This window comes from Simochromis diagramma, unplaced genomic scaffold (assembly GCF_900408965.1).
Source record: "Simochromis diagramma unplaced genomic scaffold, fSimDia1.1 OVJJ01000131.1, whole genome shotgun sequence".
NCBI lineage: Eukaryota > Metazoa > Chordata > Actinopteri > Cichliformes > Cichlidae > Simochromis > Simochromis diagramma.
The window spans coordinates 10,752,569-10,771,090 of NW_024387200.1; the positions used below are offsets into that span (position 1 = coordinate 10,752,569).

Genomic DNA, 18,522 nt, shown 5'->3' on the forward strand with positions numbered 1-18,522 from the left:
CACGTCCGTGGTATCAATTTGCAGCTCTTATTAGAGCTTCAAACAAACCCACTAAAAAGTATAAAACAGGGCGATTACCCGCCTCTTTCACTTTTATCCCATTCTGAGTGTGTGTTTGAGACACCAAACAGGGGAGAGGAAAGAAAGCAGGGAGCAGATGTGATTTATTTGTGAATAGCTTGAACAACATCAAAAAGAGGTAAGAGCACTGTTGGTGGATGCTGCTCGGGGGAGGGTTCCCGCCTCTGCACGTCTGACAGATGAGCACGGGAACGCCGCTCCTCTTCGCTTCCTTCCCGCGCCACCGTTGTGATCAAAAAAGTGCTGGTTTCTATACTGCAGTCCATCAAGTACAATTCGAGCAAACACGCCAACTCAGGAGAGAGCGTGCGGTGTATATTTAACTGTCAAATTAAATGATTAACATGTGATGCTCCTGGAGAAGCAGATGGCATGTTGCATGCCCAGAACATCTTTAAACATTCTGGAAATTCTTTATTTTGTGTTGTCACGGGAAACAACTTGGTTGGATTATTTTACCACAAACAAGGTGCCAGTGCTGCTGACCTCAAACAAAGGAAAAGCAAACAAACCAGGAAGAGGAATCATCGATCAATGACTGCTGAAACGCTTTTTCACCAGTGTTGGGTATTTTACAGAGCTGCTAAACACATTTTATATCAGGTTGCTTCTGACTGACCAATCAGCTGAGTTCTGTAAAATGTCTAACTATCATTTTGTTGCATGTAAAAGAAGAGTTTGGCAAGGTCAGGCACATTTTTATCCAGGATCCATGCTAGTGTTACACAGTCTACGACAAGTTACAGGTGACAATGACAAAACGTTTCCCTTTTCACATCAGCGACTGGAGGACTCGGGGCGGCAGACAGATGAGGTCACAGGAAACGAATTCCAGCTCCAAACTGGACACCGTCACATATCCTACAGAGGAGACGAGAAACACAAGTCGGGAAATCCGGAGGCAGGCTCTCACGCTTAACGAGACATTTCCCAGAAACCCTGTTACCATGAAGCTCGACGCTATGTTTTTAGTCTGTTATTGACGTAAAATCAGTTATGTCAGGTATCGATATCGAGCCAAAAACGTGCAGAGTTAAGGACAAGCTGGAAGGTTATCTGTAGTTTACATACAGCCGTGTTTCTTCTGTACAATACTCTGAATCTAATGTTTCTGTGCAGCACTGTGCTCTCATAAAAACACTGATTACTGCCTCAGGACCACCACTACCACACTGCTGTTGTAGACTCCTTACTGGCACTGAAAGCAGGCTGGACTGTTTGTTCACTCACTGCACATCTACGTTACCACATTAGGTAGAAAGTAGTCCCAGTTTGTGCCATTCACTGAGGTAGTTTCAGCATTTTCCATCTGATACAATAACGCCATCATCACCTGACTTTGGACAGTCCTCCTACGCTTTGAAAATTCAAAGGCTGCTAACCAGTTAGCCATGCCCTTCCCATGTTGCATCTATAAAAAACCCTGAACCCTGTAAAATGCAGTAGTCATATTGCACCAGACCCCCACCTGTCCCCACTCTGAACTCCCATGGGCACACAGTAGTTGAGTTCCAGTCTGGCGATGTTTCCAAGCCGCAGTACGATGCCCGCTCCGTACGACCAGCGAATACACTCAGCTAGCTTCTGAAGGTGTGCTCGTGGACCGTCACCTGCACAACATAACATGGAACAATGATGCAGCACAACTTGCACGCTACAGATTCATGGCATCATTTCTGTTAAACAGTAACAGCTGATTGAGAAAAAAACTTTCCTCAAAAAATGTAAATAAAAGCTGTCACAAAGCCCAGATGGAAACGAACTTATTATATCTTACTGTGAAAGAGCCACAAACAGGCAAACGAATCAAAGACAGAGGGGCAAAAAGAAAAAGCTGAATCTCACAGACGACAGTGTTCACCCACCATAGCTGAGGTTGCAGAGATTTCCTGCGTTGAGAAAGAAATGTGTTCTAAAAAGGTCTCCAAAGCCTCCCTTGCCTGGTCTGAATGGTAGAGGAGTGTAGAGGTGCAGACCACCTGCCCAGTATGCTTCTCCACCCAGGTAGTCACCTAGAACCCACAGAGGAACCACAGTGAACTGTCTATTGCACTAACAACGGGGCCACTTTGTTCTTCTGTGCTGCTAAGCTCTAATGTATGTGTTAGTCCCCGTAGGGATTCACCCATTCACCCAGTGAAGCAGTACAAACCTGTACCTTTTGGTAAATGGACTGATTCCTATGTATCCGTCTGGTTCAGGCTGTCACATTTGGAAACAATGTAACACAGACGTACCGCATTACAATTTAACTAACGTAAGCCTCGTGACAGAAAAACAGCTCACAGTTTGCAGACCGCTCTTTCTCAGGTGTTCAAACATTTGTGACAGAACACTTGGTGATGTCTGTTATCAATGTCACAATGGACTTTACCTTCACTCTGTGGCCCGATGCTGTACATCCCAAATCCTCGTACACTAGTTGGGCCTCCAAGGTAAAACCTGGACAAAATACAAAATGACTTCACCATCAGGCGACAGTTTGATGACAAAATTACAAAAACTGGGTAAAGAAAGCCATAGGAAAGCAGTTCTACTGGTAAGTACAAAAGTCTACAACACAAATTATAAAAATAATTGTCCTCCTTCATACCAAATTCACAATAAATCCCCTAAAAATCAGCTTTATTATATTTCATTTGGAGTAACTGACTGCTCAGAAAGCTCAGTTTACTTGCTGATCTACTGTAGCAGTGCTGGTGAGTCAAAGTCAGACATCAGCTCTTGGAGAAATCAGCCATACCTGTCAGCTATGCAGGACGGCTGTCCTCCAATGGGATACAGCATCCCACCCCACAGAGAGGCAGACAAAACCTGAGGGGACATAAAACGTTTCTTATACACATCACATTTAGTTTAGCAACCAACTCTTTTGTCCCCTGCTGGTTGGCTGAGATACACACAGCCTGAGTAAAAAAGTATAAAATGACCAAGTGAAACCCTCCATAACACAGATATTATTACAGAATCATACTGAACGGGTCATGTGTGACTTATTTCACTCTTACAGAATCCCAGAAGAGCCGTCTGTTGAGCTGCAGCTCAAAATCCTCCTTCAAGAAGCTGGCGTCTCCTCCAGTGTATCCAGCCAGCTCCTACACATACAAACACACTCGGTTACAATCCTGCAACACACCTACTGATCATTATGATTTTGATGTTGGTAACAATATCATTCAATGGAAGAGTAGTAAAAAAATCTCACATGCAGCAAAAACTTTACTTTTTTCTTCAAGAACAGAATTCAGGCTCATGTGTATAAAGATCCTTTGGGGGAAGATTGGAGTGAAAAAGGACCACGGTGTTATATTTAGGAAGACTTGAATCTAGTGACTTATCAGCGAAGGCTCATTTTCTCATAAAACCTGTACTCAGGTCTAAGGCACACCCACTGTGGCAACACCTTTAGGCCTGGAAGAAACGCCCATTTTTCCCTATACGGCCTGTCTGTCCATCGTACCCGACGTATCTCTCAGAGGTCAGGTGAGGTCGAATACATATTGGCAAATGTGGGGATTGCTACTTTCTCAAACCTAATGTCAAGAGCCAAAAGTGTGGCAGACAGACGTTTACGAGTGTACTTATGTGCGCACACTTACCTGGTTGATGCGAAGTAAGGCACCTCTGCTGGGAAAGATGGCAGAGTTCCTTGAATCAACTGACACAGTGTGCTGCAAACAAAACCAACAGGAGACCTGCTGAACTGGTGCAATCATCAATAATCAATAACTCTCACGACATGATAATAAAGCACATGTTGAAAGGAACCGTAATAATTCAGTGGCATACAGAGAGAGCAGACTTCAGTGAGTGTCCACTCTCCTCTCGCACAGCAAAGGAAGCGCTGCGTGCCAGGCAGCCCAGCTCCCTCCATACACCCTCCCACTTCAGCGTGTGGTTGGTCACGCCAAGAGGAAACTGCAGAGAGACACAAATGTTACTCCTTCCCTCTCCCAATTACGGTCATCATTTTTAATATCGTTTCCACTGACATTCAGTTCTGCAGATACGCCTCTGTCAGTCTCTTTCAAGGAGCTCCATGGAAACTGGCCCGTCACTTTGTACATGTTGAGGGTGAGGCTGAAACAGACAATGGCACATATTTCAACATATAGATGCCTATTGGTAGATGAATGCGTAAGAAACAAGTCAAATGACAAATCAGAAGAACGACTGCTGTCAGAAAATGCCACAAAGCTTTGTGAGATCCTCATTAAACTAACTCCAGGTGATTTTCCTTTGGCTGTGGCTGAAACCTGTTTGGGGGAAATGGTGGAAAAAACAAAGAACTCCAGTAAGGAAAAACTCTGGTACTGCAAGGTCTACATGATTAGCTGTTCCACTATGATAAGTAACGCTGAAGGCTCATTGTGTCTATAACCTCGCAGAGACTGACAAGTACAACAAATGACCATGAATTACTTTTCATACATCAACTTTTAGGACAGGGTGGAAACTCCAGGCCTCGAGGGCCGGTGTCCTGCAGGATTTAGATCTCGCCCTGGGTCAACACACCTGAATCACATGACTAGTTCATCACCAGGCCTCTGGAGAAGACATGTTGACGAGGTCATTTAGCCATTTGAATCAGCTGTGTTGGATCAAGGACACATCTAAGACCTGCAGGACACCGGCCCTCGAGGCCTGGAGTTCCCCACCCAGTCCTAGGACAATTTCTTCATATTACAGAGAGCCTTTGTGTAGCATATGGTAGTTCGATGGAGGGGTGGGTACAGACTATAAGTACAAACTTTTATGTATATTTATAGATCACCACATCTTAAAGAAGCCACTGTACAGTATGAATGGATTTTAATGGGGGAACCAGACAGGACAGACAGTTTTGCATCAGCATGATTCTCTAACCTCAGCCTTCAAACTGTACAAAAGGTGCAAAACAATTACAACATATCCAGGTCTGAAATGCTCAAAGCATTTGTGTAATGAGGTTTCGAACCAGTCCGACTCCCACTGCCACAGTGACACCTACTGGCCACTTTCTGCTAGTATCACATTTTGAAAATGCTATTCTGTAAAACAATAACACACATGTTGCACAATTCCAAACAATGCACTGACTGTACTGGACTATCAATAATTATGATCAACACATGTTAAACACAGCAAGCTGTGACTATGAGGAACAGTGTGTGACAGCAAATATCGCAGACAGGACAAAATATTAGGCACCTATGAAACTGAAAGTTTTGGTAAAAATTTTCCCGGTGCCTTTCTTGGGATTGAAGTGAATCCAATTGAGCTGAATGCATCTACAGACTCCAGAACAACTGCCCAGATACCAGTGAAGGACTTAGCCAAGTCAGGAATTTAGGAGGTGGTGAACCCTGAGGCAACAAGTAAAGTGACAGCTTGGTAGGCAAACCAGGAACTAATCTTGTGTCTATTTTTCTGTCCGGGAAAGAAAAGAAGACAAACTATGGAATGACAGGAAGTTGTCACATGCGGGGAAAAAAACCAGTGTAATTCCTTCAACAAGTGGTCACCAGCAGGGAGACTGTGTGGAACTGATGTGTCTATAAAATAAAGGGAGGCAGCCGGTTTTTCATCTATGGCTGAAAAGAGGATTAAAGAGGAAAGAGAAACAAAAGCTCTGCCTGGTCATTGAGTGAAGTCCAGTTAAACACCTGTGGTAGATGCATCAATCCCTTCCAAATGGGCAAGCTGCACAAACTTAAAGGGCCTGACAGTACCATCAGTGAAGACAGACTGTGAGGCTGTAGACCATCAATAACTCCACTTCTGCAGAAGAGACACCACCAAGCCAGACTGAAGCTTGCTAAAGATAAGCTGGAAAAAGACTAGGCGTAATGGAAACGCAGCCTTTGGTCAGATGAAATAAAACTAGAGCTCTTTGGCCACAGAGATTCTGCTTATGTTGGGAGAAAGAATGCAGAGGCATGCAGCCAGATGGATACCATCCTCACGGTGAAACACGGCGGTGGGAGTATTATGCTGCAAATGGAAGAACGCAGTCTTACATGTTTGTTTAATATGTGCGTTGAAGGACATGTCCTGGTCAAAAATGACTCCAAGGTTCCTCACAGCGTTACTGGAGGCCAAGGTAATGCCATCCAGAGTAAGAATCTGCTTAGATACCATATTTCTAAGCTTTTCAGGGCCGAGTACAATAACCTCAGTTTTATCTGAATTAAGAAGCAGAAAGTTAGCGGCCATCCAGGTCTTTATGTCTTTAAGACATTCCTGCAGTTTAACTCATTGGTGTGTGTTATCTGGCTTCATGGACAGATAGAGCTGGGTGTCATCTGCATAGCAGTGTAAATGTATGCTATGTCTTCTAATGATGCTGCCTAAGGGAAGCATGTATAATGTAAACAGAATTGGTCCTAGCACTGAACCCTGTGGAACTCCATAATTAACCTCAGTGTGTAATCTGCATGAACAAATTGGAGTCCATTACATAGATATGATTCAAACCACTGCAGTTCCCCTCTAAACATCAGGAGGAATAATAATCTTAACCCTGACAGTTTCTGATGCTTGTGAAATAATTCTTTCTCTGTGTATAAAGTCAAAGCATCCAAAATAAAAGCATGTTTGGAAAAGCTGTGCTAAAAATTCCTGCTCTGTTTAACAGCGGAGTGAAGTGTATATGAACGCAGCTGATTGTAGTTATGGAAGAACATGAGAAAAATCACATAACAATGTCTCCATTTGTCAAAAAACTGAAAACCTTCTGAAGAAGGCTGAACAGAGGATCCGTCTTGGGGAGAAAAAAAAAAAAAAAAAAAAAGAGTCCAACTGAAAAAAACAGTGAAAGAACAAGAACACAAAAGGCGGGATTTTGTGCACATACTTGCGTTCAAAATGTCCTGGTTGGGGCTTAAAGAAAGACAGGCCATAGGACGTCTCCTTGGTCCCATAGGAGAACTGGAAGGTAAGTTTCTCAGCTCGCCCCAACATGTTGGGCAGCTTCAAACCCAGAACCTGAGAGACGTTACAGAGGGTCACAAACACACTTCTGTCAAACAGGCAGCTCTGAGGTATGATAAGTGTCTTTATTAATACAAACTGGGCAAGTTATTCATCACTGTTAACACATCCATCTTAAATAACATGCCAGCTGTTGTGTCTCTCACCATGCTTCCTTCATTGTTGCCAACCATGGTATTGTAGCTCCCTGTCAGCCTCTTGACCTCTGTCACCTCAAAAGTTACATCCAGGCCATTGGGCAGAGCGTCTGTACCTGAGGTCCAATCAGAACAAAGAATGCTTCTGTCAGCTGAGTGTTTACCACACTATGCAGTCACTTTTACAGACCATCCCTGCTTCACATGAGAACAGCAGGTGAAATCAAAGCTCTGTTCTGGGCTGCAGGTGTAAATCAGTTACCTTCAGATGTGTCGATCAGAACCTCGACGTCTTTGAAGATTCCCAGGCGGAGCAGCCTCTGCCTAGCGACATGAGCTCTTTTCATCACCTGAAAAAGACCTCTGCAGTTATTTACGGATCTCAGATAGACTCACTGAGACGACCGTGACGGTTTAATGAAAAGCAGAATTATGAGACATACATCAATGAGATTTTTGGCATGGAAAACATCAGAGATCTCATAGCCAAGCAGATCCTCTTTGGTTCTCCCCAGACCCTGGATGTTCACATGCTGGACAACCACCTGTGATCAAGGATAAAAGTCACATCGTCACCAAACACTTACTTTCTTTTAAAAACTGCTACTTTTAATCATGTGTCTGATGGTCATATCCTATTGCATGACCTTGTGGTTGAGTCAACACACTGCATTATGAACTATGGCAATCTTACTGTATCCTACATTCAGTTTACAGTTCATACACTTGAAGTGGAGTTTGGTTAGGATCACAACAGTTACTATTATTCTTTGCACTATTGTGGTGCACAACACTTAGTTACAGCTATGCTCAGCACCGTACTATCAAGCATATATACATTCAGGACTGGAAACAGGGAAATCATCTCCAGACATTTCACACAAATAAAACTGTTGTAGCTTCTTAACAATCAATGCAAAGATTTTGTTCAGCTCCTTGAATTAAGGTCTGCACTTCGTTTGCATCTTGACAGTTTCATTTCATATTTTTGGTGGTTCCTCACAGAGCCCTAACCTACAAACATGCAGCTGGCACACAAACCACAAAGGCGTCTATCAGTGTGTGTTTGACAGATGAGGTGCACAGAATAAAGCTCTGTATAATGAAGGGACTCATAGTGCTTCCAGTGGCTTCTCCGCTCTCACTGAGCACTCAGAGCGCTTAAGACTACATTCATCAGTTCTCGCTCGTTAACACACAATCATACAGCACTTAACTGTATGCCTTTAAGTTCCCTTTACCTATCATGCACACACTCTGGGTTCAGTGTCTTGCCAAAAGACTGTGGACTGAAAGAGCAAGGGAACCAATCCCTGACATTGCCATTAGCAGATCCCCGCAGCCACAGGTTCCCCCGACAGTGGTCAGTGTGCTTCTTGTGCTCCAGTATGACCCATATCTAAAAGCTCGTGTTGCCAACACTGTACCTGAGCTACTCCTGAGAAAACACTGCTTTAAGATCTCCTTCTGCTCCAGTTGTAGCACACAGTCACTGCACACGTATCTGTGCTGCACGTATCTCTGTCACAAAGAGCTACAGGTCACCCATTCCATCATGACAGAGAGGTAGTTAGGTCAAGAGAGACATGGAGTCCAATCCCTGTTAGTATCAGTGTGATTGCACTAATGAGCGTGGTTCTTTCTAAGAAGCACATCAATATATGTTCAAGCCCAGATTCTGTCTGAAACATTTGGGAGACAAGACCACTGAACAACACCTGATGCAGAAAAGATGGCCGTCTGCATGCACCAAGGACACAACGTCAGTTTTTGTGTGACTCACAGTTCAGAAAAGTTGTATTACCTTATTTATTTAGTCCTGCCTAAGATTACCTACCTTCCTTCTCTTTACAGCCCCTTTCCCTAAATCCCAACCTATCTTATGACCGTCCAAATTGTGGATGCCTGCTGAGAGGCAGCTCGCGAGCCGTTCTGCCTGTCCACGTGCATGCTGCGCTTGTAGCAATGACCCTACAAAGCAAATGAGCTGGCTACATCCAACTGTGATGGTACAGACAACCTGAGGCCTGAGTTTTTGGCTGATCGCGGTCACTTTCTTAAAAGTTTAACTTTTTAGTTGATACTTGGCCATGTTTAATATGAACATCCAAAGCTGCAGAACATACATGACATAAAACAATAAACCATACAAACATACAACTAGCATGTTTTGCTTTGACAACTACTCACATCTTTGTTTTCAAGGATCTCCTGTTTGGAGTCTTGCCCTTGGTCTGGAGTCTCCATGAAATCTTCAGGGTGGACATCCAAGTCCCGGCCATGCATTGGGAGTGGATCCAGACTCTGCACCGAGGACAAATAAAGTGCATTAATGCAAAGAAGCACAGCATACCTGAAACAAATTTGACTTTTGCAACATATTTAATTGAAAAAGTGTCCAGAAAAAAGTTAAATTTGCTATTTTTCCATGTCTGATGCTGTATTTTGTATTTTGAAATGGTTTACGTCACAGTGCAAGAAGGAAATAAAAAGTCTCAAATTGGAAAAAACCCTTCGTATGGCACCTTTAAAAACTAGCTGGAAAAGAAAGGGCAAGAGGGTCAGTGGGTGGAGCTTCAGGAAGGAGTGTCTGATGTCGGTGAAAGTCGCTGGACGTGGAGTACTAGCAAAGACAGGAGTACTGAGACGCAGTAAATACGTGCGGGACATGACAAATGAATGACAATACTGGTCTGGGCAAGTACTGGAAAATAATGTTCACACAGGTGTGATTTTTTAGTGTTTTCCTTTAAATACTCGAAGGCGCAAATGTCCCTAAAATATAATCACTATAACCAGGAGTTTTATCTAAAACGTGGTGACAAACCAGCGGAGAAAAAACTCCGTTTCGCCTCGTTACGTGAGCTAAAGGCAAAGTGTAACCGTTTAATCAACAAGAGCTATCAACCAGTTTGACGCGTCGCTTTTTATTGTTGTTGGTCATTTTCTAACTGCGTGTGACAGTACGTGAAGTACACATGCTGGTGACTCTGTAGCCTGCAGCATTCACTGGGCAGGGAGGTCATGATATAAAATGCACCTAAAGGTTAGGATGAAATAAGCTTTACCTTAGCATGGACGGTCCCCATTTTAACTACCGGCGCCCCAAAACTCTTCAGTCCACGTCAGCTGCGCTTTAATACGGAGAAACTGGTAAGTGACAGCAGCTACTTTCTCCAGTACCAAACCCCCTTCAAGGAAGACGCCATGACAGTTGCTGAAGTTCAGTGCTGCGTTCTTGTACACCTTGTAATGTACAGAGCTTCAATCAAGGATAACACAATCGGTAAATGTTGACCGTCGGTAAAAGTTGCTGTGGTCATGTATATGTTCGCTGATAATTGAAACTAAATGAAATAACGTAACTTGAACGTTTCAGGTTGTTACGGGGTCGCTGTAATGTCAGTACGAGTTATCAGCTATTGTTTGTACTGTAACGCGAAAATAAAGGCACACTGTTATCCCCACAAAAGACTCCGTTCAGTATTCATTATTTTAGGACATTTTGACAGGTTACATGCGGTAATGTAACGAAAACAATCTCGAGGAGAAGAAAAGGATATGATTATATGATTGTAACTGTCAAAGCGAACATATTTCTGGTTCTTAAAGGCATCACTGTGGCTTCTTCATGTGATTGGATGGAATGCTGCTCTGCTCCGACCTGCCTCCTGGAGGTCTGTGCAAGACAGTCAAGCGGACCGATAAAATACTTTTACGTCATTGGACTTGTCTGCCACGTCAACGAGTCACGTGACGACTACGCACACAGACGCGGCTGTGGCTGTATCTCAATTCAGGGGCTGTGTCCCAATTAGGAGACCGCACCCTTGAAGTACGCGCACTACGCGTACTACGTACGGTGCGTATGAGAAGTGCGGAAGTGAGAGGCTTGTGAAATGGGACGGTCTTGCCTTCGTCGCGCTGTTCAGGTTGCCTAGCAACCATGATACTAACCGCGAGTAATGTCTCATACAGCTTTGTGTGACAGAAATGAAGGAGAAAAAATGTTTTGTTGGTCATTCATTTTGTCATGACATCACTTTGATTAGTTGAGTATCTGAGGCTGAGACCACGGGACTGTAAAACATGAGTCTTGGGCTTCATTTCTGTGCTGAACAGTCATTTCAAGATTAGTTAGTAAATAACAATTAGTTAATGTTGTTCTTGAGACTAAAATCATCTCCCTGTGGTGATGTAAATATAATATGGACAATATTATATGTATTGTCAGATAGATTGATTAGTGAGCTTGAACTCTGGGTCAAAGATTCAAGTTGCAGTTATTTATATTTCCTATCACCTTAAATCTTCACTCAAAGACAAGTACCTTTGACAGCAGTGGCGGTCCTAGCCTGTTTGGCGCCCTGGGCGAACACTCCCTCTGGCGCCCCACTCCCACACACACACACACACACACAAAAATTAACGATTGTACATTAACATAAAACTGTTGTCGGAACCATACTGAATTTCACCACAGAAACACACACACGCGCGCGCGAAGAGAGAGAGTATGCATAGTATGCAAACGACTACCAAACAGCCATCATAATTCGTCGTACATTGAGAACAGGACAAATCAACAACTGACAATGACTAATTAATATTAAAATCTGTAACATAATGTTTGGAGTTTAGTCTGTTACTGTTACTATTTTTACCAGTTCTTCTTGGAGCAACTGTAACCCACATAATTTCCTTAGGGATTAATAAAGTATTCTGATTGTTTCAGGATACATAACCCGCCATTATCCAATCACACATCTGCTTGCCTGTATCTTTCGTTTCTCCTCCTCTTTTCTTTTTTTCTAAACTGAGCACCTGATGGCTTTGAACTTTTCTATTCCACCTTGGTTTTAATTTTGCACAGTATGAACACCCATCCCCCAACTCAAGGATCACCACAACATAACCTAACAGACCTACACCTTAGTTCACAGATTCACTTTGTCTAAGGTTTATTTTTGGGATTTCACACAACCCAGGATTCAAATCATGAATACATGATGGGCTTGGATTTACAGCATTATGAATGAAATGTGCTCTATTTGGAAGCAGCCGGCCCCCCTCAACGTTTCGATGTGTTGTGTGTGAGACTTTAAATCATCAAACTGTAAATTATATATTTTAAATTGTTATTGATCCCTCTACCTCTAGTCCTAAAGTGTATATTTATTTTCTTCCTGGTCTTATATTTATTGTTTGTTTACTTGCACTGCTGTAACTGGAGCCTCGTCGTCTCGTCTCTCTATATACTGGACTGTGTGTAGCGGAGATGACAATAAAGTTTACTTTGACTTCAGCAGCGAGCAGGCGCACCGAGGGCTCTCGCGCTCACTTTTCACGTATAGAATTTCGAAAGAACATCGGTGCAAATTATAAGTCTGTATCATGATGTCTGGTTTTTGTGTTTGTTGGTTTGTTTTTATTTTGTTTTATTTTGGGGTGGATTATTAGATGCTGCTCCAGCCGGTCAGAGAATCACCCGCCGCCCCGCCCTCTCCTCCCTGTGCCGCAAGCAGCAGGCGCACATCGCAAACGGAGGGCGCCCTTACTCCCAGCAAATGGGCGATAGAAAACCGATCGGTGCCTATGCCATTCCCAATATGCGCTGGCTGACGTCGGGGCAGCATGAGTACCAGCAATTTTTTATTTTTTTTGCCGATGCCCGTGATGCAGCCCCCCCACCACGATGCCGCCACGGGCAACCGCCCTTGTCGCCCTTATCAAAAACCGCTACTGTTTGACAGTGTATATATAGATGTATTATACATAAGAGACAAATATTGTTTGTTTAATATGTTGGCATTATTACATTTGGCTCAATGCTTACATACATGTGTAAAAAGCAAATATACGAGCTGTGATAACTGTGTCTGATAGAATGAAGAGTAGACTGATATATGAAATATTCCTTTATTGGGTGAGAAAATCAGACCATGTCATAACTGCTTTAAGTCACACAGAATAGATATCAGAGCCTTAAACAGGCTGACGTCTGCTAAATGGGTCAAACTGGGCAGAAAGTCTACAAACACATAACATCCTTATAGAATATGATGTAACACTATAGATCAACTTAGCTCAGAATATATAAAGCATATAAACAGTCACAGCAATATGATGCAACAAACACAGCAGCTACTGATCCAAAATACTCAAAGCTTCACAGAACTGAAACCAACATTTATTTTAGCTCCATTCTGCTGCTGATACATACTTTAGGTTTCTGAACATTAAACTTGTTGCTGCCTTTCATAGTGTGTAGCTTGAAGGCCCTGAGTACTTTCTCCCACACTGGAAACACTGGGATGATAACATTATTTGAACGTTACCTAATAAGACTGATTCAGCACAGACAGTTATGTTAAACTTTTCTAGCAGTCCTTCACAAACAGGGAACAGTCTGTCTATTCTCTCCATCTGTCAGCTGCTGCTGGCTCTTCCTCCTCCTCTTCCTCACACACTGCTGAGTTTGTCCTGGTGGATCATCAGGGGTGCAAAGCCTCACAGATGATGTGCAGCAGTGGGTCCCTCAGTCTGTCCTCACTCTGGACACTTGCAGTCGTCACACATGGACATCAAATGTGTGATAAGCTGCAGGATTCAAACACAAGTGTAACTTATAAACACATGTTCATACTTTTATTCCACAATCAGAGAGAAAGAAACAGAGAGAGAGTGCAGGACAGACAGACAGGTGACAGTCTCAGGTGTACACACTGCTACAAAACAGGAGGATTTAGTGTTTGTGTTATTACGAGTGTAAACAAGAAGAGTTCCAGATGGTGCAGTGGACACATGTGTGACTGCTGTGATTAAAGCATCTTTCTTTCAGCTTAACGAGTGAACCGTCAGCTCGTTCAAACACACATTAAAGTCCGTTTGGCTCGACACCACCGAACAGAGGCAGCAATATAACATAGCTCACATTAACAGTGCAGTGAATCCTGCTTGTGCCGTGATGTTCAGGACTGCAAACCGAGCAGCATCACTGACTTTCAGCTTGTTGTGTTTGTGGATATATGACTGACTTTAATTATCCATAAATCATCACATCTCTGTGAGATTAAGGTCGACTATATATATATATATTGAAGTAGAGGCTTTAAAACCAAGTTAGTACAAACATCGCTTATGTTTGTAACTTTGCCGACATGTGGCCAACAGGAATGTTTTAATGTTCTTCATTATTAAACATTCACACATAAATAAGTGACATCATATTCAGTACTTACTTGAAATGAAGGACGCATTTGAGGGCTGCATTTCGAGCAGCCTTTGAATTGGGACAGCCTTCGTCGCGTCGCTGTGACGTAATCGGCCTTAAAATGCGGCCTTTAAGGCTGCAGACCCTGAATTGGGATACAGCTTCTATAACCACTCGGGGCTCTGGGTATGGCGTTATTTTTGTGCCACTATTCTGAGCACACGTAAAAAAAAATTGCGGGTGCAAGTGTTGCATTTTGAAGACAAATTTATTTTGAGCGAAGAAAAGCTAAATTTGGTGTCCAGCAGAAAGAGATGATCATCTTCCCGTAGCCGACTTTCACATAGAGGCTAAACAGACCAACATTGAACACATCACTAATACACCTGTAAGGCACACAGCAGCATTAAATAACTTCTTGAACTAAATGGTAAATGGCCCATATTTGTATAGCGCTTTACTAGTCCCTAAGGACCCCAAAGCGCTTTACACATCCAGTCATCCACCCATTCACACACACATTCACACACTGGTGATGGCAGCTACATTGTAGCCACAGCCACCCTGGGGCGCACTGACAGAGGCGAGGCTGCCGGACACTGGCGCCACCGGGCCCTCTGACCACCACCAGTAGGCAACAGGTGAAGCCTATATGTCTGACAAAAATAATTTCATTTTCACATATGTATGTTTACAGTGTTATGAACTGTAGTCCTTGAGTTCTAACAAAAAGAGAAGCCAGGCCATATCTGACCCTTCAGAACACGTGGAATATTTTGTCACAAGACAGCGAACCTCCTACTATCCCTGCATTTCTTTTCATTGTGCTTTTCCTTTCAGTCAAATGACTACATACTCAATTTCCCCCAAAGATCTGTTTCCTAATTTGCTACTCCTTAGCCTCTTGACATCAGGCCACTAGGTGTCCTCCTAATCCATGAAAGCTCCAAAGTCATGCCAGTTACAGTTCAGAAAGCATATCAATGTGCAAGGAATGAGAAACACTGTCATCCTAAAAGATTAAAATTATAGGTAATTTCCCAGACTGTAAACCTCGGGGACATAAAGGAAAACACACCCATACCAGGGTTCATGGATGTAGGCATGTTGAGCAAGAGGGTGAGATGGAGGCAGGTGATCGGCTGAAAACAAAGGGAGCTGCCAAGAGAAGAAGAAGGAAAAGATTTATATTGCTGTTACTGTTTATTGTATGTTCTGGATATTTGTTTATTTAAACATCCATGCCAATAAAGCCCTTAAAAATAAAAATGAACACATTAAACTTCACCACACCTTACACCAAGTTCTTGATCTGGTTTGTTCTGAAACCATGTGACCAGCAAACACTTCCACCGATCTCGTACCGACCAGAAATCAGAAAGTGCTTCAGCGTGACAGCTAGTTTCTAGGAGGATGGAATTTTGTTTTCTGTCATCAGCCGCTAGAGGGTGGATGGATTCAAAGATCTGGATCCAGGCAGAGGTCTTGGCTGTATGTAAAAGATGTCTGAAAGATTAATGAGGAAGCTGCGTAAGCCTGCATTCTCGCTAAAATCACTGCACACAAATAATTCAATAGTCGGGGGGGGGGGGCTCTGAGCCTCTGCTCACGACCCTGTCATGGCAAAGAGCAAACAATAGTGTAGTGATTTTTAAAAATATCACAGACCAGTGAGTGACTGTGTTCATCTTTTATATACAGTCTATGTATCTGACCCAAGCAAGAAACGCAGTCTGACGTGCATTTTTAAAACAAAGATTTATGCTGCTTCTACTGAACCCAGTAATATTTGTACACATTTAAATAGATTGTTCTTACTCATAACCTCCTTTTTCTATGGAAACATTAGGATTGCTCAAAGAAAATCGCTGCATGCGCGCTGGCAGGACTCTCTGAAAGCTTTTAGTGGCTCACAGCGCGTTTGACTTTTGGCATCGGTATTTGTTATATGTCATGTGCGTGGGTTCTGATCAAAAAGTACCTTTCCCTCTCCATAGCCTCAGGCTATATCCACGCTAATGCGTTACTGTTTTATTCATCTAAAGAGATCTGGAGAGGTTACTATACAAGTGATTTCACACAGGAAAACTTAAATAAATACTTCAAAATAAAAAAATCAGCTCCTGGGATGTCTTGGGGGTCGCCGGCCTTTTTGGTCATTTTTCACAATGATGTTTTTATCGGAGAGCTTTGAGCTTGAAAAGAACCCGAGTACCTCCATCACGTTGTCGTAGCCACCCTGTAGTCGCCCACTCTCTCTCTCTCGTTCTTACCGGCATACACCGGCCAATCAGAAAGCTAGGATCCCCCCCACCACCACCCCTCCCCGTCTCCCCCCCCCCCCCTCTCTTCTCTTGCACTGCCAGTCCACTGAAAGCGGTCCTCCTCCTCTCCTGTCACACACACACACACACACACACACACACACACACACACACACACACACACACACACACACACACACACACACACACACACACACACACACCACTCAGTCCAGTCCAAACCCCCAGAAAAGCCGTGCTGAATCCTCACACCGTCTGTCAGCATGGGGAGCGCTTGTTTTTCTCGGGACTTTTGTTTGTTCATCCTCCTCATAAATACTTGCGGGGTGATGGGGAATGCCGGACTGGCAGGTAAGCGCTCCCCTTTCCTCTCTGTCTTGCTTTATTGTCAACCATTAGTACTTTTGTGGTGGCTTCTGTCTTGCCGGCTCCGATAAGGAAATGATGAGTGAAAACCTACTTGGAATATTGTCGCTGGAGACTTTAAAACAATCTTTCAAATATCCCGACGTCTTTAAACTTACCTTTTAATTACAATCGCATTGTGTATTAATACAGCAATGACATTACATGGCACTTGTTTTCATGTGATATAACAGCGCTGTGTTGATGCAAAAACTACACTTCATGGCACTGAAAACTCGCGATTGCGCACTATTTTCGCTCGGTGTGAATTTAACTTGGGCGTTTCATAAAAGCATACTTGATCTATTAAGCTAAGTGACACCACTTTGGCAGGACCTCTGCTTTACATCACCGTTTTCCCTCTGTGCGGCATTTGTGACGCGCAATTGGGTTTAGTGGTCTCCCAGACTTCACCGGAACTTCTGTTTCCTGCGCGCAAAGGTCAGTTTCAGTCGGAAACCACAGCTTGATCTATGGTCTGGGCTCTCGTTTGCTTTGATTTGGAGTGAGAGCGCTGCCTGTTTTCAGGATTTTACTCAGGGGGTGAGACGGCGCAAGTCATTTAACGAAACGTAGCATCTCGTCTCCGGCTTTCCAGAGCTGGAGGAGGGGACGAGGAGGAAGGTGTGTGCGTGCGTGCGTGCGTGCGTGTGTGTGTGTGTGTGTGTGTGTGTGTGTGTAAATGTGGGGTGAGGAGGGTTGGTGAAGGTGACAGGAGGACCTTCAAAAGTCCCAGGAGGAACAGGCAGGCAGCAGGCGCCAATAACGAGCCTGTAGTAGCAGCAGCATATTGTTAAGACTCTCACCTCTGGGAACAGGGTGAGGTTATTGAGACAGCGAACCACGATGCAGGCAGCGCAGACAAACTCCTAAAATGCCCCCCTCCAATGATCTAATAAAATAAAACGCTACAACTTGGAGCTGAAACCCTCAGACCACTTTTTAGTTTTCTCTTTCTCACTTCTACACAAATTAGGTCCAAACTTTTTTTTCTTTCCATTGGGAAATTATTTATTGGAAAATTCCTTTTAAGGTGTATTCATCGCCTGTAGCTAGCCTACACCTTGGCCTTTTGTATTCTGGTGGAAGCGGAGGACGAGGAAAGCAGCTCTGTGGAGATGGTGAAGGATCTGACAGTAGGATCCAACAAATCTCTGTGTCTGTGTTTGTGAGTCCCCCCCTTGTGTGAATGTGTGTGTGTGTTTATTCCCTCTGTAATAAGCTGGCCCTTTGCCCTTGGATTGAGGCCCAGATGTGACCAGCTCCTCTATCAATAACTTGATCAATTGAAGAGCTGTTAAGCCCTTTGCTCCCTGCATGTCATCTGCAGCTGCACCATGACGGGAGAGCTCTCCTTCACTGTCACACTCTCAAGCAAAACAAAAAGGTAAAATGAATGATTTAAAACAGCAAAAGAGCCAAATTAGTC

The 18,522-nt window shown here is 43.5% G+C and overlaps 2 protein-coding genes across 3 annotated transcripts in view; one reads left to right on the forward strand and one right to left on the reverse strand.

Annotated features, from left to right (window-relative positions):
- Nucleotides 1–143: 143 nt before the first annotated feature.
- On the reverse strand, nt 144–10,693 carry samm50l (sorting and assembly machinery component 50 homolog, like). Its single transcript, XM_040051174.1, has 15 exons — nt 10,259–10,693; nt 9,381–9,494; nt 7,634–7,735; nt 7,453–7,540; nt 7,200–7,306; nt 6,917–7,047; nt 4,074–4,161; nt 3,871–3,999; nt 3,681–3,752; nt 3,090–3,176; nt 2,825–2,895; nt 2,456–2,523; nt 1,947–2,093; nt 1,550–1,691; nt 144–942 (listed from the first exon to the last, which is right to left on the reverse strand). The coding sequence occupies exons 1-15, from the start codon at nt 10,277–10,279 to the stop codon at nt 897–899; spliced, it is 1,413 nt and encodes a 470-aa protein (XP_039907108.1). The 5' UTR covers nt 10,280–10,693; the 3' UTR covers nt 144–896.
- Nucleotides 10,694–16,844: 6,151 nt separating this feature from the next.
- The window catches only part of scube1 (signal peptide, CUB domain, EGF-like 1), a 121,606-nt gene continuing 119,928 nt past the window's right edge, over nt 16,845–18,522 (forward strand). The window contains exon 1 of one of the 2 annotated variants that reach the window (XM_040050526.1): nt 16,845–17,039. In XM_040050526.1, coding sequence (XP_039906460.1) covers nt 16,952–17,039 — 88 coding nt within the window. In that variant the 5' untranslated portion in view covers nt 16,845–16,951. The remainder of the gene's footprint in view (nt 17,040–18,522) is intronic. The other variant, XM_040050527.1, reaches the window with a different exon arrangement.

Excerpts from the sequence above, each read along its gene's own strand:
- samm50l (XM_040051174.1), bottom strand. The coding sequence starts at position 10,279 with ATGGGGACCGTCCATGCTAAG. Across the intron at positions 4,000-4,073 it reads GCGTATCTGCAGAACTGAAT|TTTCCTCTTGGCGTGACCAA; the intron begins GTCAGTGGAAAC and ends GTCTCTCTGCAG. Across the intron at positions 2,524-2,824 it reads CCGTCCTGCATAGCTGACAG|GTTTTACCTTGGAGGCCCAA; the intron begins GTATGGCTGATT and ends TATTTTGTCCAG.